This window comes from Bufo gargarizans, chromosome 6 (assembly GCF_014858855.1).
Source record: "Bufo gargarizans isolate SCDJY-AF-19 chromosome 6, ASM1485885v1, whole genome shotgun sequence".
Classification (NCBI taxonomy): Eukaryota; Metazoa; Chordata; class Amphibia; order Anura; family Bufonidae; genus Bufo; species Bufo gargarizans.
The window spans coordinates 134,850,128-134,875,029 of record NC_058085.1 but is presented as its reverse complement, the minus strand read 5'-3'; the positions used below and the strand labels follow the sequence as shown (position 1 = coordinate 134,875,029).

Genomic DNA, 24,902 nt, shown 5'->3' with positions numbered 1-24,902 from the left:
TTGCTTTGGCAAACAGATTAAGGTTCTGATTTACGGGGATCACCTCTACTAACTCAGAATTCCCTTATAGATTAATTGCAAATTGGTTGTGTTAGCCAGAGAACCCCTTTAAGTGCCCAGAACACAGCCCCTGATCCATCACCACCGCTCCTACAGCGAGCCTCCGGAGCATTGTGGAGGATGGGAGAAGTTGTACTCACAGTTCAGACGCTCCCTAGACTGTGCAGTGATGGGATGGACACACATTTTACTCACTTTGGTACACACCCTGGTTTGGGGTCTCCTGCCTGATGTTAGGTGGGGTGCCCTTGGTGGTGTTAGGTTTTGGGGTACATGGGAGGGTTTCCTGAAGTGATGTGACAGCAATGCGGGTGCACATAATGATGATGCCGGGTTTAGTGCAATAAGTCCACTGTACTTTACTGAGGCAGTTAGCAGATGGTCCATCCAAACAGTGTATACATTAAGAGCAGTCTTTACAGTAGGTATATGAAATTCCCAAGCCTGTGTATGGAAGGCTGGACTCTTTTTAATCAGACTGTACAATCTCTCCTTTACAAGGGGTGCATTTTCCCTATTTCCACCTTTCTCCTGAAGCGTATTACTTCCACCAGTATGCAGAGAAGTCTGTAGCCACAATGTAGGGGCATTTCTTTTTTCTAACAATTGCTCTGCAATCCTTCTTGTTTGGCCGCTAAACTTTCTGCTGTATTTGATAACTCTGACACATAACAGGGCTGACACATAAACTTGTCACTTTTGCTTATGTAATCCACAGGAAAGGGAAGATTCTCTGTTCAGCATTGCTCCCTTGCTGTTTAGGGCTTGTTCACACAACAATTTGGGATCTGTTTTCCACATGGGAAGCAGAACTTGCTTTTTTTTTCTTCCACGCTGAAAAAAACTGTGTGGAAAAAAGAACCAGTATGAATGAGCGCTGATTCTCCCATTGAAATGAATTGGAAGCTGAATAAAGGGCGCCAAAAACTGCACCAATACCAGCTGTGATTTTTTTTTTTTCAGTGCGTTTTCAAAATCTGCATGTGAACATCCCCTTGCTGATCTACAGCTTGGACTACAGTACATTGATTTACTTCCAGTTCCTACTAGAGAAGAAAGGGTAGTGCCAGCCCTGCCTAGCTAGAAAAGCTCCCTCTCCATGTACAGCCTATGGGACATAAAATGCATAAAACACAGTGATATTAACTTCTATCAAAGAATCTGTATGGCAGCCCACAACCCCACAACAGAGAGCATAGTAATAGTGCATATGATAATAATGGAGGGTAGGGTTCTTAAGACTGTCCATGTCCATCAAGAATCTTCCCTTTTTGAAAATGGCCTGAGACAACCCCTTTAATGAATCTGATAGGTATCAGATAACCAAAGATTCCAGATTACAGAAGCATTGTAAAATAATACATCTGACACTTTTTTTTTTTTTTCGGAATCCAGATTATTTTGTATTGAACTACCTGAGATCTCAAATTATCAAATGCTGGATTAAAGGAATTAATAAAAAAAAAATGAACAATCCTGACAATAATAATCAAATAAAAAATTAAATTTCTATTTGACTTCTTCCAGTTGCGCTTTGCACGTGGCGATGATGCATGTTTGAATGACCCATTAATCACAGAGCGAGCGGGTGACAATGGCGCCATTCAGACCTTGCCATATTTTACAATTTTGCAGCGCATGGACTATTTCTTGTGTCATGTGGCTGTGAGTATCAGCACTGCACTTTATACTGGCCGTATACTGGCAATGAAGGAAGAGTGGAGGAAAACTACAAGGAAAAAGCTGTGACCGGGGGCATATGAGTTATTATTACTATTCATCTTATGTGCCAGGGAATGTGTGGGCGAGTCATACCCGGCAGAGAAATGACAGCATTAATTCTTTAAATAAAAAAATAAAAAATCAATATTTGTATACGCTGTTACATTCGGGAAAGCTGGCAACGACTCCAGCCGTCATTAGACTGGGTTTACACATTGCAGTTGTTGTCGCTGTGAAAAAAGTAATGTACTGTAAAAAAAACACATGCGACTGCTGCAGGTTTGCGGTTTGTTAACCGGTAACGTGGTTTTTACATGTGAAACATGTTAAATAGATGTGCTTCCCATGTAAAAACCGTGTGGGCAATTACTGCTTCACAAAAACGGTAAAAACACACATGTGGGGTCATTTATCAAACTGGAGTAAAGTTAGGGTTGCCACCGTTTCTTCAAGCCAAACCCGAACACGGGTGGAACGCATCGGGAAGTTGCGTTCCACAGGCCGGAAGTGGGTCTAGCTGTGGAGCGCGAGCTGTTACTGAGGAACAGGCCAAGCAGACAGGATATCAGAGAGGACAGTGGGGTAAAAGGAAACACAAGGAGGAACAATAGTAAAAGAAAACATTTAAAGGAGGGAGGGAGTGTCTGAAGACAGCGCCGCCCTGCGCTAGCATCACAGCTGATCGTCCGCTGCTGACACCTCATCGGCCTCCACCGCTGACTGACACCCGACGTCGACGCTGACTGACACCCGACGCCGCAGCCCGCCGCCAGCTGTCAGGTGTGCAAGTCTGCAGTTTGAATCCTGTGCCCGGGTCTGAGAAAGGCTTGTACCCGGGCACAGGATAACAAACCCGGACTGTACGGGTCATTCCCGTACGGGTGACAACCCTATGTAAAGTAGAACTGGCCCAGCTGCCCATAGCAACCAATCAGATTCCAGCTTTCATTTTCCAAAGGAACTGTGAAAAACGAATGCAGGAATATGATTGGTTGCTATGGGCAGCTAAACCAGTTCTACGTTACACCAGTTTGATAAATGACCCCAATGGTGTTTACTATGTGTTTTTGCTGCGTTTTAAAAGATATTGCAATATGGACTCAGGCTGTTAGCTGCACACAGCTTTCCCACACTCCTGATATCCAAACCTATCCGTTAATACTTAAGAGTCAGGAAAAGCGAGAAGACATTCCCTGCGGGGGCTGCAGTCTGATTGGTTTTCACTCTGCTGTCCCAGATTCCTGAATGGTAAATCTGCCTAGTTATGCAGTGTTATATTCCCTGGATAACTAGGCAGACATGCAACGGGAATCAGGAACAGTGGCGTTGCGAGGGGGTGTGGGTGACTCACCGGGTGACGCCAGTCTGATGGGGTGAGTCACCCGCCGGAGTCCAGACCCAACACCACTCCACTAGCACCCCTTCCCCCCGGGTAAGCGATCTGACTGCTAGCATCCCCCACCCACAACCTTCCCCCCCTGTCGGCTGATCTGTTTACCATCCAAACCCCCCCTCCCCCTGTAAACGCTTGGGTCGGTCGTGAAAGGACGTGAAGGGACGTCAGTGGCAGGACGGAGCTTGATGGACGTCCCCTACGTGACTCGTCCGCACAGGTCAGAACACAATGACCACACGAAGAAGCGGTCACCAGAAGAATTTGAACAGCAATTGGTGTCTCGGTCAGCCAGCCAGCAAAAGTGGTGTGCACCTGACCTAGGTGAGCTGCTGCCAGGGGGGAAAGGGGGTGCTGGGGCTCTAAGCTTTGGGAGGGGGGCTTGTGGGGGGGGGGTGAGACCCTTTTCTACCACACCGGGTGACACCAGCCCTAGCAACGCCACTGACCAGGAAGACTAAGGAGCTCCAGCCATTAGGCTTTCTACCCAGCTTTCCCAAACTCCTGAATGGCAAATCAACCCAGTTACACATTGCTATATTCACAAAGCAGACGTGCAACTCAAAAGGCAGGAAGACTTAGATGCCATCCTCTGTGGGAGCTGGCAGCCACCCAGCTTTCCTAGACTCCTGCATTGACATACTGTGTTATATCCCCTACTTATCTAGGAAGATTTGCTATTCACTATTCAGGAACATCTGGATTACTACATCTAGAAGTTGTGACCTAATTCGTTTTCACCAAGCTTTTCCAGACCCCTGAATGGCAAATCTGGTGTATTGAATAAAAAGCTGCCCTGATATACACTGCTATATTTCCGGTATAATTAGGCAGATTTGACACCCAGGAGGAGATTATGACATCATCTGTGAGAATCGTGGCCTTTTAGGTTTACACTCAGCTTTCCCAGGCTCCTGAATGACATGTCTTTCCAGTTATCTAGTATTATATTCCCAGGTTAACTACTGTAGACAGATTAACCACTTGGGAGCTGAACAGAGATGTACGACTTCCTTTGCGAGAACAGTGGCCTTTTTTTATTTTTATCCAGCTTTTTCAGACTCCAAAATGCCAAATCTACCCAGTGGTATGTTCTCTGGATAACTAGACAGGTTTGCAAACTGGGGTCCAGAAAGTGTTGGATAACTTCCCCTGTGGGTGCTGCATTCTAATCCATTTCCACCCAGCTTTCCCGCGCTTCTGGATGGTAAAATCTGCCCAGGTAGACAGCACGTTATACCCTGTATAACTAGGCTAGAACTGTGCAACACTAAAGGCATTAAAAAATGACCAATCACAGCGCAGCTTTCAGTTTGTATTCTTCTGTTGAGACATGAAAGCTGAGCTTCGATTGGTTGCTATAGGTGTCTTTGCAGCACTTTCTGTAGTTATAGAGTGCACCAAATTTCTAGAAAGTATGGTGGTTGTGGACACTAAAAATACCTGGGGCATCATGGGGTATCAGGGAAGGGAGAAGACGCAGATACAATTCAACACTGAACATACCTGGGCATCAGGGAAGGGAGAGAGTGCAGATACAATTGAACACTGAAGATACCTGAGCATCATGGGGTACCAGGGAGGGTAGAGGACGCAGATGAAACTGAACATTGAAGATACCTGGGCATCATGGGGTACCAGGGAAGGGAGAGGACGCAGATGAAACTGAACATTGAAGATACCTGGGCATCATGGGGTACCAGGGAAGGAAGAGGACGCAGATGAAACTGAACATTGAAGATACCTGAGCATCATGGGGTACCAGGGAAGGAAGAGGACGCAGATGAAACTGAACATTGAAGATACCTGGGCATCATAGGGTACCAGGGAAGGGAGAGGATGCAGATTAAACTGAACATTGAAGATACCTGGGCATCATGGGGTACCAGGGAAGGGAGAAGACTCAGATGAAATTGAACGTTGAAGATACCTGGGCATCATGAGGTACCAGGGAAGGGAGAGGACGCAGATAAAACTGAACATTGCAGATACCTGGGCATCATGGGGTACCAGGGAGGGTAGAGGACGCAGATGAAATTGAACATTGAAGATACCTGGGCATCATGGAGTACCAGGGAAGGGAGAAGACTCAGATGAAATTGAACGTTGAAGATACCTGGGCATCATGGGGTGCCAGGGAAGGGAGAGGACGCAGATAAAACTGAACATTGAAGATACCTGGGCATCATGGGGTACCAGGGAATGGAGTGGGCGCAGATGAAACTGAACATTGAAGATACCTGGGAATCATGGGGTACCGGAGAAGAGAGAGGGCATAGATACAATTAAATGTGATATTTGTTGGCGCCAAGAGATCCAGAGCACTGGGCAAAGGATCTGGGACATGTTTCCCCTGGTCCCAAGTTCTATCAGTGTCACTGGGAATGTTCAGGCTCCGACCTGTGACCCACTTGTATCATCTGATACCCAGTGTGATCTAATTCACATAAATTAGGTCCAGCACTACCCAGGCATTGCCAGGCTGGTATTATTTGTCCCATGGCATTGCTTTACATAGCCCAGCACAGATTCTTCCTGTCAAACCACATGTGTGCAGAGCTGAAATGCACAGCAAGGAGATCAGCCGAGGGACTAAAGGAAAACGCTGCATCTTCTCTTTTCTCGTCTCCTCTTAAATAATTAGCAGTTAAGTGTTTATGGGGCTCAGATCCAAACATCATTCCCTAAATCCAATCCTGTCAACCAGTCGTTGCTTGTTGGATTGCTTCCCTGTATGGGAGGGAGGCAGGGAGGCGATGCTGTGTTTCAATGGGATGGACTTGCAGCTAATGGGAGGACAGCTAAGGGGAAGGATTTCTTTAAACAGAAGGGGATGGATTGTCAAAGCTTTAGGGGCAGGTGTAGCTGACTCGCTGCATTCTCTGTCTGCTTATCACTCCACAACCATCAGGACCAGGAGAATGGAGGCTCCCCTGCTTGTCATCCTGTGCAGCATAGTAAGTGCACCCTTTCTGTAGGACCACATCTGCAATGCTCCACAATATCATTCCTAGACCTAGATCCTTACATAATATAATGATATTATCATCTTTTGCATGACATGCTTCTTGCGGTCCAGCTAGTGACTGGCCAACTCCATCATCTGGACTAGAGGATAGCATCCTTGCCTCTTGTTCCAGAAGGGTCATTCCGGGCTAAGCTTTGGCTTTTGATGTCCTTGCCCTATGGCAGCTCTATTATAGTTTTTTTGTAATTCTATTTATGTTGTGTTGCCTTGCTGGGAGCCTTACTAGCCCAGATCTGCAGTGTATAAGGGTTTGGCTTGTTGTAGATAATGCAGTGGTGGATAATTACCTTTCTATTACTGTGCACACAAAACCCTACAGACTCAGATTTCAGTAGAAGCTGCACAATGCATGCCCTTCAGTCCAGGAGCCAGTCCCAAACCTTCCGCCCCCCTCCCTATGTAAAATCCATTAATGGAATATATCATATGGTTAGTTGGTGCATGGAAGCTGTCACTCTCTGCTTATCTTCTGCTCCTCCTTGCAGTCTCCTTTCCTTTCATATTCTGCTTATTTTCATGTCTTTATTACATTTTCATCTTACTTTTATGACATGCAAAGTTGGAATGACCTTATTTGGTTCAGGAAAAGCCATGCTGACAGTGCACTGTCTGTATTCATTCAGATTAGATTGCAAGCTCTGTAGTCTAATTCATAATTTCCTCAAACCCTGTTTTATTTATATAATAATTATATTCTAATTATTTCCGTTTTATAACTCAGATTAGAGAGAAAGCTCTTTAGATGTATGTTACGTCCACTCTTCCTGTATATTTTCGACAATGTAAAGTTCAAGCTCTTTGGTCTCTTTTTCACCTATGTAATTGTTCCATCTTTTCAAACTCCTAGGGTTCAATTCATTTACTCCCATATAGTCCCATTTGTAATAGCTCAGAACAGAGTGCAAGCTCTTTGGGTCTATTTCGCTTTTCCCCTAAATTTTTGTTCTCTCTTTCATAGCTCAATTTAGTGTACAAGTTCCTTGGGTCCAATTCCTTTTTAACTATATGGTACAATATCTATTAGCTTGATCTAAGTGAGCGCAAGCTCTTTGGTTCTAATTTCTTGTTCCCTACATAGTTAATCTACAGTAGCTTTGTCGAGATTGCAAGCTCTTTGGGAGACATTTATGAAATCTGATACGCCAGTTTTCTGGTGTTAAAATGTCTCAAGTGCTGGAGCATGTGACTTTTTTGTGCAGAATTTTGGACTCCTGCACCACCCCATGCCACTTTTAAAAGTGGGCTGGAATTAAGGCTAACTTTGCAGATTAAATCACTTTTAAGTCTCATTTATCTTCTGTAACATTCACAAAAGTCACAAAAATGTTTCAACTCCACAAGAGGCAAGCCCCAGACGTGCTTTAAAAGACTTAGGTGTAAACCACATCACACTTGCACCAATTTCATTATCACTGTGCACCATTTCATAAATTAGGTGCATCAGCACAAACCAAAGACAGATTTACAAACTGTCTATTTCCATAATCCCTTCACTCTGCATGGAACTCTACCCATGCACTTTCCTTTATTGTATGGAATGATAGAGATTAACAGAGTAATCAGATGCAATCTTAATCGTTTATTCTCCTGTTATGTTTAGTCAACACCCAACTCAAATAAAAATTCCTGGGTACGTTTGTGGTCATGTACAGACTGTGCCAGTGTAGGTGGGAAGTAAATTACAAGATGATTTTCTTTGCGTGTCAAGCTCTAGCCAGCAGTTGTGAATTTGGCATGCTTGTTATTTTAGATGTTTTCTAGATTACACTGGAAAAGTTTTGAATGGGGAGATGATTTGGTTTGTAACTTTTTGAAAAACGGGTGGTGAAGGGCATATGGAGATAGGTTGGGGTAGTGGTTTAAATAGTGAAGTATTCTAAATGCAAGTTACTTCAAGTGGGTGTTTCTGAGAAGACTTGCAAAGGGGAGTATTATGGCCACATTTAAAAAAAAAAAACATGTATGTACTTATTTAGTGAGAGTCTCAGTAATAGCTGTTCATTGTGCCCAGATTATGGGAGGATCACTGGTAAATGTGGCCACAGATGGTAACATTTTAGATACTCTTAAAGCCAATAGTTTTACTACCACAACTATAGAAACTCAATATCATTTTTTCACCAATATTAATCATACCCCAGATTTTCTCTTAAAGAGCCTCCAAATCAAACAGAGGGTAGTATATGGCACTATGTGTGATATTGGGCTTTGTTTTCTACAGGTATTGTACGTTTAGCTTAGGTTATGAAATCGGTTTTCGAAACATCAGGTCAAGTGTTCCTTCAAAACCTGGTCATGGAAGAGTTAAAAGTATGCTACCTTGAGAGGGTCCATTGAAAATCTATTGTTTCTGCAATCCAATTTTAACTCTTTCCTAAAAGCAGTCAGTGGCCTCTGGACTGTATGATGCAGTGTTACTTGCAAGAGTAGATGGTCCATATTCTGATCTCTACAATAACTATTTTTGAGATATTTTGATGTCTACTGAGTTGGCTTCTTTGATGAGGTGCTTTATTAGTACTTGAGTTGGATTCTTGGTGACCAAAGTAATGTTTCTCCAGGTTGTTCTGTCTTCTGCATGGGGCTTTAAGCTTCTCATTGGCATGTTTTTGATTATCAAGCTACAAATGGTGTTGTCCAGACTTGGGTCTTGTCATAAGGGATTACCATACCATCTAAATTGGTAGAGTAGTAGATAAACCATTGTGGACTGGTGACAGAATGTTGGATGTTGATTAGCATGGTTTTGTGCCCATAGTGTGTCTGTGATTGAGTAAAATATTTGTGTGTGTCTAAAGCTTAGTAGGAGGTCAGTGGGGACTCAATAGGGATTGACATCCATCTTGTGCAGAACAATACATTGTTGTAAAAGCTGTCATGATTTATTTCAGAAATGTACAAGAAATTAAATTTGCTGGAAAGATCCTATGAATGTTGATTAACTGAGGAATGTGAAACTGATTATAATGTTTTCTTATGGACTATTTCACTTGAATAGCATCAATTATGAGCGCACTTTCGCAAGTGACATAAAAAAACAGGTGTTGAACAGAGGGCTCTATAGGACTGTAAAGAACGTCCCATATGAGATGATCCAGGGCTACAGAGCGCATGGGCGACCAGCCTCTGCACTCATTTCAGGCTGCAGGGAGTACAAGACCCCTGTTCTGGTAATCGTAGGGGTTCCAGCAGTAGAACCCACACTGATCTAATAGTTATCCACTATAGGGGATAGGGGATAACATAATCTAACCGGAATACCCTTTTAAAGTGTAACTGTTGTTTCAGTTTAAAGCGTCTTCTTAGCAAAGGCCTAACTGACTAACTGAGTGTTGCTAAGGAGAGTGTCTTCAGTCTTCAGTATTTAACTGAGCGTTGAAGCCGCCTGTGTGTAACAAGTCAGATAGGCAGAGTGATGAGAAGTGATAGGGCACATATACATAGTTAGGGATTGGGATGATGAAAAGAGGTAGTCTGAAAGTCTCTGTATATTACACACAGGTGTCTTCAGCGCTCAGTAGAACTGAAGACTAAAAGACCCTGCTTAGAAGACTCTTTACACTAATACTAAGAAACATATTTCCCTAATAAAGTTATTACAACATTTTTTAACATTTCTGTCTCTACGTTATACAAAAAATAAACGGAAATGACAATTACACTTTAACATGTGGCCTGGGCTTAATATCCTTAGATGCAATGGATGATGCAGGTTGTCACAACCTTTAGCTGAAATCCAACACATGATTTTATACATCATAGAACAGATTAAAATTGAACCTCCACTTGATTTATTGGTTGACACCACTAAATAAGAACTTGAGACACTAAGACCGGTGTTTGTTTACCCCTAATGTCCATTCCATGATCATTAGTTTTTCCAATGGTGTAGATCCTGCACAGGTGCTCAATGACCATTAACATAAGTAATATAACCAACCAGGGCTTGGCCATATGTTTTTCTTCTATGGTACGTATACCCTTGATTTGAATGTTGAATGTTGCAGTTTCTCAACATCTTTAATATGTGTTGTTCTTATGGTTTCAGGTCTCTCTTGCCATTTCACGCTTTGAGCTACTCTTTGTTTGCCCCACAACATTTTTTCTAGAGTTTTCAAACCAGCACTTGCGTCTCAATTCTTCTGCAATTGCATTTAATTAAAAATGTAGTAAAGCCTCAATGAAACCGTTTGTATAGTGCCACCTGCTGTTTGCTCTTTGTCTAATGTCTCTGTCCACCTCTCTGAGGTGGATGCAAATGCTTAGTTCCATCCTTCAGCTGCAGCAGAAAGGACATCCCCTGCAAAAGGACATGCACTCTTGAGCTACCAGCCTGAAATAAATCTAGCAGAGCAATTTGGGGAATGAATGGGGAGATCTCTGTACCCATGTCAGGTACAGAAATGGTTCTAGCCTTGTTAGAAAGAAATTGTCATGCAATATATAATGTCTGATTCTCATTTTAACATTAATCATGGGATAATCCCTTTAAGTGCAGTGTGGAGCAGTTATTGGCATAACACTGTCCAGTAATGGAGCCATGAGTTTGATTTTGAAGGGATATCTTTTGCATGATGCTTGTACGTTCTTTTAAGTTGATGTCATACACTTGGGTGTGTAAATGGACTCCCTGTGAAATTGGTCCTAGAGTATGAGCCTTACTGAGCATTCCCTGACATTTTAATTGACCATTGCTACCATTTCTCTGGGCTTTCCTGGTAGTGTCTTGCTTTGGCTGAGGTTTGGGCACCATAGATATTTGCAATGTCATATCTGACTTAGTGTAATACTAAGCCAGTCATCTCTGGTTATTCTAGTCAACAAAGTTGCTGAATTTCAGGCTTCCCCAGTCTATTTGAGCTTTCACTTTCTTGGGTCAAACGTCAAACAGTCTAGAACAACATTCCTAAAATTACTCCACCCTAAAGTCTATCACAAACTGTAGATCTTTCAGACATGGTGCTGGGTGCTCTACTTCTCTCAGGAATATAATAGTAATAACATAGTAACCATATATACAATTCAAATGAGTATGAGTATGAGTATCAGTATGAGTATGAGTATCAGTCCACCAGACTGATAATACGTGTGAACCAATGATAGGCAGGATTTATATAATGGTATAAAGGTAGCAGCTCTCTATACAAATGTAGCAAAGTTGAATTTCTCATTTTATTCTTTGGTTCCGCCTTGCTTGTATATTGTGATTAGGGATGAACGAAGCGAGCTTGGATCCTGGATCCGAAGTCGCTTCGCTCAAAACTTTGGTTTAATGCTGTTTAGAGATCCGTCTCTGTACATCATTAAAATGCATGGTCTCCAAACAGGCAAAGTCAGTTATTCCTGAAGTCTCGTGAGACTTCGGTGAATAACTTCGATATTAGATTTTTTAACTGAAAAACTATTTTAAACTTGGATCCAAACTCAGGTTTCCAGGTACCAGCCCGAACCAGCATTAAACCGAAGTTTTGAGCTAGGATCTGAAGCTCGCTTTGCTCATCCCTAATTGTGATGACTCTTTGGGTTCGGCCACATGGTCAGGTTTCTGCATGTAGTTTTGGAAGCCAAAACCAGGAGTGAATAAAAAATAAAGTTGTATCTGACCTTCAAACTTTCTGTCCTTGTATGATTCACTCCTGATTTTGACTTCCAAAACTGCAAGCAGAAACCTGACCGGGTGGCCGAACCCACATAGTTCAGAAAATTCTATATCACCCTGAGCTGTACCAAGTGTGAACGCTGCAGTACTTGACAAACCCAACACTGCCACAAATGTGTGTATTTCTTTCAGGGCTTCTGTACAGTGTAATGCACTCATTCAGATGACAGGATCCGTAAGTTAAGTCACACGTCCTCTATAGTGGTGAGGGTGTGTATATAACAGGTCCAGAGCTGAAGACTAATGATTCATGCACTTTATCTTACTTCTAACTAAGCCACCACATATTTCAATAATCTGTGTGTCCAAGACCTTGTGTTTGTTCACATGCCTGGTCGTGTGTTTAATTGTGCGATCATGTGAATTGTTGCGTGTCTACACTGGTTTGTTTGTGTGTGTAGACTTGTTTTTAATTATTTTTTCAAATGATTCTGTAAACTTCACTGAATGTATTTCTGCAACCTCTACAGGAGATAACCTAGTGGACTATGTGGCATAAGGGTATCTCCACAGTCCACACAGTCAGGTTTCTGCATGCGGTTTTGGAAGCTAAAATCAGGAGTGGATAAGAATGGTTAGATATGACATCTCCTTTTTTTTTTTTATTCACTCCTGGTTTTGGCTAGAGTTGAGCGAACACCTGGATGTTCGGGTTCGAGAAGTTCGGCCGAACATCCCGGAAATGTTCGGGTTCGGGATCCGAACCCGATCCGAACTTCGTCCCGAACCCGAACCCCATTGAAGTCAATGGGGACCCGAACTTTTCGGCACTAAAACGGCTGTAAAACAGCCCAGGAAAGGGCTAGAGGGCTGCAAAAGGCAGCAACATGTAGGTAAATCCCCTGCAAACAAATGTGGATAGGGAAATTAATTAAAATAAAAATTAAATAAATAAAAATTAACCAAAATCAATTGGAGAGAGGTTCCATAGCAGAGAATCTGGCTTCCCGTCACCCACCACTGGAACAGTCCATTCTCAGATATTTAGGCCCCGGCACCCAGGCAGAGGAGAGAGGTCCCGTAACAGAGAATCTGTCTTCATGTCAGCAGAGAATTAGTCTGCATGTCATAGCAGAGAATGAGGCTTCACGTCAGCCACCACTGCAACAGTCCATTGGCATATATTTAGGCCTAGCACACAGGCAGAGGAGAGAGGTCCCGTAACAGAGAATCTGGCTTCATGTCAGCAGAGAATCAGTCTGCATGTCATAGCAGAGAATGAGGCTTCACGTCAGCCACCACTGCAACAGTCCATTGGCATATATTTAGGCCCAGCACACACACAGGCAGAGGAGAGAGGTCCCGTAACAGAGAATCTGGCTTCATGTCAGCAGAGAATCAGTCTGCATGTCATAGCAGAGAATGAGGCTTCACGTCAGCCACCACTGCAACAGTCCATTGGCATATATTTAGGCCCAGCACACACACAGGCAGAGGAGAGAGGTCCCGTAACAGAGAATCTGGCTTCATGTCAGCAGAGAATCAGTCTGCATGTCATAGCAGAGAATGAGGCTTCACGTCAGCCACCACTGCAACAGTCCATTGGCATATATTTAGGCCCAGCACACACACAGGCAGAGGAGAGAGGTCCCGTAACAGAGAATCTGGCTTCATGTCAGCAGAGAATCAGTCTGCATGTCATAGCAGAGAATGAGGCTTCACGTCAGCCACCACTGCAACAGTCCATTGGCATATATTTAGGCCCAGCACACACACAGGCAGAGGAGAGAGGTCCCGTAACAGAGAATCTGTCTTCATGTCAGCAGAGAATTAGTCTGCATGTCATAGCAGAGAATGAGGCTTCACGTCACCCACCACTGCAACAGTCCATTGGCATATATTTAGGCCTAGCACACAGGCAGAGCAGAGAGGTCCCGTAACAGACAATCTGGCTTCATGACAGCAGAGAATCAGTCTGCATGTCATAGCAGAGAATGAGGCTTCACGTCACCCACCACTGCAACAGTCCATTGGCATATATTTAGGCCTAGCACACAGGCAGAGCAGAGAGGTCCCGTAACAGACAATCTGGCTTCATGTCAGCAGAGAATCAGTCTGCATGTCATAGCAGAGAATCAGGCTTCACGTCAGCCACCACTGCAACAGTCCATTGTCATAAATTTAGGCCCAGCACCCAGGCAGAGGAGAGAGGTCCCGTAACAGACAATCTGGCTTCATGTCAGCAGAGAATTAGTCTGCATGTCATAGCAGAGAATCAGGCTTCATGTCAGCCACCACTGCAACAGTCCATTGGCATATATTTAGGCCTAGCACACAGGCAGAGGAGAGGTTCATTCAACTTTGGGTAGCATCGCAATATAATGGTAAAATGAAAATAAAAATAGGATTGAATGAGGAAGTGCCCTGGAGTCCAATAATATATGGTTATGGGGAGGTAGTTAATGTCTAATCTGGACAAGGGACGGACAGGTCCTGTGGGATCCATGCCTGGTTCATTTTTATGAACGTCAGCTTGTCCACATTGGCTGTAGACAGGCGGCTGCGTTTGTCTGTAATGACGCCCCCTGCCGTGCTGAATACACGTTCAGACAAAACGCTGGCTGCCGGGCAGGCCAGCACCTCCAAGGCATAAAAGGCTAGCTCTGGCCACGTGGACAATTTAGAGACCCAGAAGTTGAATGGGGCCGAACCATCAGTCAGTACGTGGAGGGGTGTGCACACGTACTGTTCCACCATGTTAGTGAAATGTTGCCTCCTGCTAACACGTTGCGTATCAGGTGGTGGTGCAGTTAGCTGTGGCGTGTTGACAAAAGTTTTCCACATCTCTGCCATGCTAACCCTGCCCTCAGAGGAGCTGGCCGTGACACAGCTGCCTTGGCGACCTCTTGCTCCTCCTCTGCCTTGGCCTTGGGCTTCCACTTGTTCCCCTGTGACATTTGGGAATGCTCTCAGTAGCGCGTCTACCAACGTGCGCTTGTACTCGCGCATCTTCCTATCACGCTCCAGTGCAGGAAGTAAGGTGGGCACATTGTCTTTGTAGCGTGGATCCAGCAGGGTGGCAACCCAGTAGTCCGCACAGGTTAAAATGTGGGCAACTCTGCTGTCGTTGCGCAGGCACTGCAGCATGTAGTCGCTCATGTGTGCCAGGCTGCCCAGGGGTAAGGACAAGCTGTCCTCTGTGGGAGGCGTATCGTCATCGTCCTGCCTTTCCCCCCAGCCACGCACCAGTGATGGACCCGAGCTGCGTTGGGTGCCACCCCGCTGTGACCATGCTTCATCCTCATCCTCCTCCACCTCCTCCTCATCCTCGTCCTCCTCGTCCTCCAGTAGTGGGCCCTGGCTGGCCACATTTGTACCTGGCCTCTGCTGTTGCAAAAAACCTCCCTCTGAGTCACTTCGAAGAGACTGGCCTGAAAGTGCTAAAAATGACCCCTCTTCCTCATCCTCCTCCTCCTCCTCCTGGGCCACCTCCTGTTCCATCATCGCCCTAAGTGTTTTCTCAAGGAGACATAGAAGTGGTATTGTAACGCTGATAACGGTGTCATCGCCACTGGCCATGTTGGTGGAGTACTCGAAACAGCGCAACAGGGCACACAGGTCTCGCATGGAGGCCCAGTCATTGGTGGTGAAGTGGTGCTGTTCTGTAGTGCGACTGACCCGTGCGTGCTGCAGCTGAAACTCCACTATGGCCTGCTGCTGCTCGCACAGTCTGTCCAGCATGTGCAAGGTGGAGTTCCACCTGGTGGGCACGTCGCATATGAGGCGGTGAGCGGGAAGGCCGAAGTTACGCTGTAGCGCAGACAGGCGAGCAGCGGCAGGATGTGAACGCCGGAAGCGCGAACAGACGGCCCGCACTTTATGCAGCAGCTCTGACATGTCGGGGTAGTTGTGAATGAACTTCTGCACCACCAAATTCAGCACATGCGCCAAGCAAGGGATGTGCGTCAAATTGGCTAGTCCCAGAGCTGCAACGAGATTTCGCCCATTATCACACACCACCAGGCCGGGCTTGAGGCTCACCGGCAGCAACCACTCGTCGGTCTGTTGTTCAATACCCCGCCACAACTCCTGTGCGGTGTGGGGCCTGTCCCCCAAACATATGAGTTTCAGAATGGCCTGCTGACGTTTACCCCGGGCTGTGCTGAAGTTGGTGGTGAAGGTGTGTGGCTGACTGGATGAGCAGGTGGAAGAAGAGGAGGAGGAAGCCGAGAAGGAGGAGGTGGCAACAGGAGGCAAAGAATGTTGCCCTGCGATCCTTGGCGGCGGCAGGACGTGCGCCAAACAGCTCTCCGCCTGGGGCCCAGCTGCCACTACATTTACCCAGTGTGCAGTTAGGGAGATATAGCGTCCCTGGCCGTGCTTACTGGTCCACGTATCTGTGGTTAGGTGGACCTTGCTACAGATGGCGTTGCGCAGTGCACACTTGATTTTATCGGATACTTGGTTGTGCAGGGAAGGCACGGCTCTCTTGGAGAAGTAGTGCCGGCTGGGAACAACATACTGTGGGACAGCAAGCGACATGAGCTGTTTGAAGCTGTCTGTGTCCACCAGCCTAAATGACAGCATTTCATAGGCCAGTAGTTTAGAAATGCTGGCATTCAGGGCCAGGGATCGAGGGTGGCTAGGTGGGAATTTACGCTTTCTATCAAATGTTTGTGAGATGGAGAGCTGAACGCTGGCGTGTGACATGGTTGAGACGCTTGGTGACGGAGGTGGTGGTGGTGGTGTTGGTGGTACATCCCCTGTTTGCTGGGCGGCAGGTGCCAACGTTCCACCAGAGGCGGAGGAAGAGGCCGAGGCGGCAGCAGCAGAATAGGCCGAGGCGGCAGCAGCAGAAGAGGTAGCAGGGGGAGCCTGAGTGACTTCCTTGGTTTTAAGGTGTTTACTCCACTGCAGTTCATGCTTTGCATGCAGGTGCCTGGTCATGCAGGTTGTGCTCAGGTTCAGAACGTTAATGCCTCGCTTCAGGCTCTGATGGCACAGCGTGCAAACCACTCGGGTCTTGTCGTCAGCACATTGTTTGAAGAAGTGCCATGCCAGGGAACTCCTTGAAGCTGCCTTTGGGGTGCTCGGTCCCAGATGGCGGCGGTCAGTAGCAGGCGGAGTCTCTTGGCGGCGGGTGTTCTGCTTTTGCCCACTGCTCCCTCTTTTGCTACGCTGTTGGCTCGGTCTCACCACTGCCTCTTCCTCCGAACTGTGAAAGTCAGTGGCACGACCTTCATTCCATGTGGGGTCTAGGACCTCATCGTCCCCTGCATCGTCTTCCACCCAGTCTTGATCCCTGACCTCCTGTTCAGTCTGCACACTGCAGAAAGACGCAGCAGTTGGCACCTGTGTTTCGTCATCATCAGAGACATGCTGAGGTGGTATTCCCATGTCCTCATCATCAGGAAACATAAGTGGTTGTGCGTCAGTGCATTCTATGTCTTTCACCGCTGGGGAAGGGCTAGGTGGATGCCCTTGGGAAACCCTGCCAGCGGAGTCTTCAAACAGCATAAGAGACTGCTGCATAACTTGAGGCTGAGACAGTTTCCCTGGTATGCATGGGGGTGATGTGACAGACTGATGGGGTTGGTTTTCAGGCGCCATCTGTGCGCTTTCTGCAGAAGACTGGGTGGGAGATAATGTGAACGTGCTGGATCCACTGTCGGCCACCCAATTGACTAATGCCTGTACCTGCTCAGGCCTTACCATCCTTAGAACGGCATTGGGCCCCACCATATATCGCTGTAAATTCTGGCGGCTACTGGGACCTGAGGTAGTTGGTACACTAGGACGTGTGGATGTGGCAGAACGGCCACGTCCTCTCCCAGCACCAGAGGGTCCACTAACACCACCACGACCATGTCCACGTCCGCGTCCCTTACTAGATGTTTTTCTCATTGTTATGGTTCACCACAACAACAAATATATTATTTGGCCCAATGTATTGTATTCAAATTCAGCGGGATATAAATTTGAGGCCTAGTATTTAGGCGCTGGGTGACCGGTATGGATTTAGTGACAGAATTAGACTTGGAAATGCACAGAAGCGTGTGTGTGAAGTTATTCTGAATGACCCAATGTGCACCTTGAATATTATATACCCTTTTTGGGATAGATTTCAAATAGCTCTGATATAGCAGGAACCACTAAATTATGAAATTGCTAAATTGGGAATTGTACTTCAACCCAGAACAAAAAATGTGCTTTGACGGGCACTAAATAACTTTCCCAGCTACAACAGTACAGCGGTAACGAGAGATTTAGAGGGATTTAAATTTGAGGCCTAGTATTTAGGCGCTGGGTGACAGGTATGGGTTTAGTGACAGAATTAGACTTGGAAATACACAGTAGCGGGTGTGTGTGAAGTTATTCTGAATGACCCAATGTGCACCTTCAATATTATATACCCTTTTTGGGATAGATTTCAAATAGCTCTGATATAGCAGGAACCACTAAATTATGAAATTGCTAAATTGGGAATTGTACTTCAACCCAGAACAAAAAATGTGCTTTGACGGACACTAAATATCTTGCCCAGCAACAACAGTACAGCGGTGGGTAACGAGAGATTTAGAGGGATTTAAATTTGAGGCCTAGTATTTAGGCGCTGGGTCACCGGTATGGATTTAGTGACAGAATTAGACTTGGAAATGCACAGAAGCGTGTGTGTGAAGTTATTCTGAATGACCCTATGTGCACCTTCAATATTATATACCCTTTTAGGGATAGATTTCAAATAGCTCTGATATAGCAGAAACCACTAAATTATGAAATTGCTAAATTGGGAATTGTACTTCAACCCAGAACAAAAAATGTGCTTTGACGGACACTAAATATCTTGCCCAGCAACAACAGTACAGCGGTGGGTAACGAGAGATTTAGAGGGATTTAAATTTGAGGCCTAGTATTTAGGCGCTGGGTCACCGGTATGGATTTAGTGACAGAATTAGACTTGGAAATGCACAGAAGCGTGTGTGTGAAGTTATTCTGAATGACCCTATGTGCACCTTCAATATTATATACCCTTTTAGGGATAGATTTCAAATAGCTCTGATATAGCAGAAACCACTAAATTATGAAATTGCTAAATTGGGAATTGTACTTCAACCCAGAACAAAAAATGTGCTTTGACGGACACTAAATATCTTGCCCAGCAACAACAGTACAGCGGTGGGTAACGAGAGATTTAGAGGGATTTAAATTTGAGGCCTAGTATTTAGGCGCTGGGTGACAGGTATGGGTTTAGTGACAGAATTAGACTTGGAAATACACAGTAGCGGGTGTGTGTGAAGTTATTCTGAATGACCCAATGTGCACCTTCAATATTATATACCCTTTTTGGGATAGATTTCAAATAGCTCTGATATAGCAGGAACCACTAAATTATGAAATTGCTAAATTGGGAATTGTACTTCAACCCAGAACAAAAAATGTGCTTTGACGGACACTAAATATCTTGCCCAGCAACAACAGTACAGTGGTGGGTAACGAGAGATTTAGAGGGATTTAAATTTGAGGCCTAGTATTTAGGCGCTGGGTCACCGGTATGGATTTAGTGACAGAATTAGACTTGGAAATGCACAGAAGCGTGTGTGTGAAGTTATTCTGAATGACCCTATGTGCACCTTGAATATTATATACCCTTTTTGGGATAGATTTCAAATAGCTCTGATATAGCAGAAACCACTAAATTATGAAATTGCTAAATTGGGAATTGTACTTCAACCCAGAACAAAAAATGTGCTTTGACGGACACTAAATATCTTGCCCAGCAACAACAGTACAGCGGTGGGTAACGAGAGATTTAGAGGGATTTAAATTTGAGGCCTAGTATTTAGGCGCTGGGTCACCGGTATGGATTTAGTGACAGAATTAGACTTGGAAATGCACAGAAGCGTGTGTGTGAAGTTATTCTGAATGACCCTATGTGCACCTTCAATATTATATACCCTTTTAGGGATAGATTTCAAATAGCTCTGATATAGCAGAAACCACTAAATTATGAAATTGCTAAATTGGGAATTGTACTTCAACCCAGAACAAAAAATGTGCTTTGACGGACACTAAATATCTTGCCCAGCAACAACAGTACAGCGGTGGGTAACGAGAGATTTAGAGGGATTTAAATTTGAGGCCTAGTATTTAGGCGCTGGGTGACAGGTATGGGTTTAGTGACAGAATTAGACTTGGAAATACACAGTAGCGGGTGTGTGTGAAGTTATTCTGAATGACCCAATGTGCACCTTCAATATTATATACCCTTTTTGGGATAGATTTCAAATAGCTCTGATATAGCAGGAACCACTAAATTATGAAATTGCTAAATTGGGAATTGTACTTCAACCCAGAACAAAAAATGTGCTTTGACGGACACTAAATATCTTGCCCAGCAACAACAGTACAGCGGTGGGTAACGAGAGATTTAGAGGGATTTAAATTTGAGGCCTAGTATTTAGGCGCTGGGTCACCGGTATGGATTTAGTGACAGAATTAGACTTGGAAATGCACAGAAGCGTGTGTGTGAAGTTATTCTGAATGACCCTATGTGCACCTTCAATATTATATACCCTTTTAGGGATAGATTTCAAATAGCTCTGATATAGCAGAAACCACTAAATTATGAAATTGCTAAATTGGGAATTGTACTTCAACCCAGAACAAAAAATGTGCTTTGACGGACACTAAATATCTTGCCCAGCAACAACAGTACAGCGGTGGGTAACGAGAGATTTAGAGGGATTTAAATTTGAGGCCTAGTATTTAGGCGCTGGGTCACCGGTATGGATTTAGTGACAGAATTAGACTTGGAAATGCACAGAAGCGTGTGTGTGAAGTTATTCTGAATGACCCTATGTGCACCTTCAATATTATATACCCTTTTAGGGATAGATTTCAAATAGCTCTGATATAGCAGAAACCACTAAATTATGAAATTGCTAAATTGGGAATTGTACTTCAACCCAGAACAAAAAATGTGCTTTGACGGACACTAAATATCTTGCCCAGCAACAACAGTACAGTGGTGGGTAACGAGAGATTTAGAGGGATTTAAATTTGAGGCCTAGTATTTAGGCGCTGGGTCACCGGTATGGATTTAGTGACAGAATTAGACTTGGAAATGCACAGAAGCGTGTGTGTGAAGTTATTCTGAATGACCCTATGTGCACCTTCAATATTATATACCCTTTTAGGGATAGATTTCAAATAGCTCTGATATAGCAGAAACCACTAAATTATGAAATTGCTAAATTGGGAATTGTACTTCAACCCAGAACAAAAAATGTGCTTTGACGGACACTAAATATCTTGCCCAGCAACAACAGTACAGCGGTGGGTAACGAGAGATTTAGAGGGATTTAAATTTGAGGCCTAGTATTTAGGCGCTGGGTGACAGGTATGGGTTTAGTGACAGAATTAGACTTGGAAATACACAGTAGCGGGTGTGTGTGAAGTTATTCTGAATGACCCAATGTGCACCTTCAATATTATATACCCTTTTTGGGATAGATTTCAAATAGCTCTGATATAGCAGGAACCACTAAATTATGAAATTGCTAAATTGGGAATTGTATTTCAACCCAGAACAAGAAATGTGCTTGAACGGACACTAAATAACTCGCCCAGCTACAGCACTAGGGACAGATTTAGCTGGATATAAATTTGAGGCCTAGTATTTAGGCGCTGGGTGACCGGTATGGATTTAGTGACAGAATTAGACTGGGATATGGCCAAAAAATGAACAGACTATTGCTGGTTAAATGCACTTGGTGTGACAGCTTCACCCTGATGTAGGCTTTAGCCAAAAAACAACCACACCATTGAGGGTTAAATGCACTTGGTGACAGGCGCAGCTTGCCCCTGATTTTGTATATGGCCAAAAAATGAACAGACTATTGCTGGTTAAATGCACTTGGTGTGACAGCTTCACCCTGATGTAGGCTTTAGCCAAAAAACAACCACACCATTGAGGGTTAAATGCACTTGGTGACAGGCGCAGCTTGCCCCTGATTTTGTATATGGCCAAAAAATGAACAGACTATTGCTGGTTAAATGCACTTGGTGTGACAGCTTCACCCTGATGTAGGCTTTAGCCAAAAAACAACCACACCATTGCGGGTTAAATGCACTTGGTGACAGGCGCAGCTTGCCCCTGATTTTGTATATGGCCAAAAAATGAACAGACTATTGCTGGTTAAATGCACTTGGTGTGACAGCTTCACCCTGATGTAGGCTTTAGCCAAAAAACAACCACACCATTGAGGGTTAAATGCACTTGGTCGCAGCTTGTGCTGGCGCACCACAAGACACAAAATGGCCGCCGATCACCCCAGAAAAATGAGACTGACAAACGGTCTGTGCAGCCTAAAAACAGTGAGCAATTGAGGATCAGCAGCTCAATGATCCACAGCTGCAGATCGATCAGTTAATCAAGTCCTTTGGAGGAGTTAATCTGCCTAATCTCGCCCTACTGTCGCAGCCGCAACCTCTCCCTACGCTAATCAGAGCAGAGTGACGGGCGGCGCTATGTGACTCCAGCTTAAATAGAGGCTGGGTCACATGGTGCTCTGGCCAATCACAGCCATGCCAATAGTAGGCATGGCTGTGATGGCCTCTTGGGGCAAGTAGTATGACGCTTGTTGATTGGCTGCTTTGCAGCCTTTCAAAAAGCGCCAAGAAAGCGTCACAAAAGCGCGAAGAAAGCGACGAACACCGAACCCGAACCCGGACTTTTACGAAAATGTCCGGGTTCGGGTCCGTGTCACGGACACCCCAAAATTCGGTACGAACCCGAACTATACAGTTCGAGTTCGCTCATCCCTAGTTTTGGCTTCCAAAACTGCATGCAGAAGCCTGACCGTGTGGTTGTACCCTAAGGTTGGGCTCCTTCCCAATACCTGCCTCTTATTATACCACCTCAATACATACCCTCTCTACCTCCTGAGTCCAATATTAATAAAACTGTTAAATGTTTGACAACCTCTGATGGGTCATATGGCCACTCTGGACTCTCATTCATAAATCAGAGCAGAGCGACTTTTAATATGGCAGGTTTTTTGGTTCCCTCAGGAACTAGGAGTTGGGTGCAACTGCAACTTTTGCACCCTCTATAACAACATCATCATAGTTGATCCTGCAGATCCTATCATATGGGTCTTTCTGACACTCTCATACATCTGCTTTTATGTATCTATCCTTGGCCGCATAAAACCTGATTTCTGATTGGTTAACAGAATGCAATATCCTTAGGCAGAAACTCACTGAGTGAAGTCCATCCAGTGAGGTCCATCAGTAGTGATGGTTTAATTGCTATTTCAAAGCTACTAATGATTTCTTTATTACTGATCATCTGTCTTCATGAACGAGGCAAGCAGTGGTTTTGACAGTCCTCATTTGAGACTAAAGTAGTAGGGGATCATCACCTTTTTGTATCCCTTGTCAAGGGCCAGAATAAAAGATTATCTGATCTGTGCCCTGGGGCAGCAGAAGCTTAAGGGTAGATCTTCCATCTTACGGTGTATTATAGTCACTTCCATTAGAAGTACGTTAGAAGATTGAGGGCCACCTTCACAAAAGATCCAAATGGGGCCTGTATTATGATGGCAGGATTTACTGGCCATAACAAAATGGCCTCACATCTGTTTTCTCCTCCAAGCTATTTCCATGACTTTTGTGCCATTTCTCCACCCAAATGTTTCCCTCTATTACCACGCCTGTAGGGAGCACAGTCAGCAAACCCTCATTTGCAGAACCAGTGTCAGAGATAATAGCATACCTCTAATAGAGACAGTCCATGAAGCTGCTATGGGGCACGTGGAGGAAGGGGGCCCAGCCCTGCAGGAACACCCCATTCCCAATTACATTTACATACAGTGGCGTTCCTAGGGTGTTTGGCACCCAGGGAGGATCCTTTCTCCCCCCACCTCCCAATACTTTAAAGATATTGTACCCCCTCACAGTATTATTGCCCTCATTGTACAACCTTCACAGTAGTTTTGTACAGATGTGTGCCCCTTCATAGTAGTTATGCCCTCTCTGTGCCCATTTCACAGTTGTAATGCCCTCTCTGGCCCCCTTCACAGTAATTATCCCAATTGTACCCCTTCACAGTAATAATCCCCTCTGTGTCCCCTTCATAGTAATACTCCCCAATGTGTCCTCTTCATAGTAATAATCCCAATTGTGCCCCCTTTATAGTAATAATGCCCATTGTGCCCCCTTCACATAAATAATGACCATTGTGCCCCTTAATAGTAGTAATGCCCACTATGCTAGTAATGCCCTCTGTGCCCCCTCTATAGTAGAAATCCCCATTGTGCCCCCTTCACAGTAATAATGCCCACTCTGCCCCTTCACAGTAATAATGCCCTCTGTGCCCCCTTTATTGTAGTAATGCCCTCTGGCTCTGTGCCCCCTCCATAGTAGAAATGGCCATTGTGCCCCCTTCACATTAGTAATGCCCTCTGTGCCCCCTCCATAGTAATAAAGTCCTCTGTGCCCCCTCCATAGTAATAAAGCCCTCTGTGCCCCCTCTGTATTAAAAACAAACAAAAACCCACAGTAACTACTTACCTTGTCCCGCTCCTGAAGTACTGCCTAACACTAACCCAGTACTTGTGTAATTTTCCCCAATGTCCATAAAGCAGCCTGGATGCGCCTGAATGTTCCTGAGCAAGCTTTAACATTGGGGTGCACCCTATGTATTACACAATACTATTTGTAATCCAAAGAAGGTGAAGTCTGTATCCTGCAGTTTTCATATATGTCCAAAAGTGTCACTGGAACAGTGCAATGTGATGGGACATGGCGAAGCCGCACTTACAGTTCCTTGGATACTTAGGCAGACTCTTAGTATTCTCTCCCTGAACCACTGGTCCACTCCCGAACTGGACCATACAGTCACGTGATTCCTAGAGTCGTTGTTGCGAATATTCCCTTGATGCTGTTGCCAGACTCAACTGTGAGCCGTAAATCCTCTTCCAGGCTCCACAGGTTCTCTCCTGACATCCTCAGCATTCACCGGGCAGCCTCCGTCTGGTCACTTCCTGCTCTGCACCGGAACTCCTCCTCTTCCAGGGAGAGTGGGACGCAGTAAG

The 24,902-nt window shown here is 44.9% G+C and overlaps 1 protein-coding gene across 1 annotated transcript in view; it reads left to right on the top strand.

Moving 5' to 3' along the window:
* The first annotated feature begins 6,017 nt into the window (after window positions 1-6,017).
* Window positions 6,018-24,902, top strand: part of NGFR (nerve growth factor receptor) — an 88,698-nt gene continuing 69,813 nt past the window's right edge. The window contains exon 1 of the mRNA XM_044298215.1: window positions 6,018-6,132. Within this exon, the coding sequence (XP_044154150.1) occupies window positions 6,097-6,132 (36 nt within the window). The 5' untranslated portion in view covers window positions 6,018-6,096. The remainder of the gene's footprint in view (window positions 6,133-24,902) is intronic.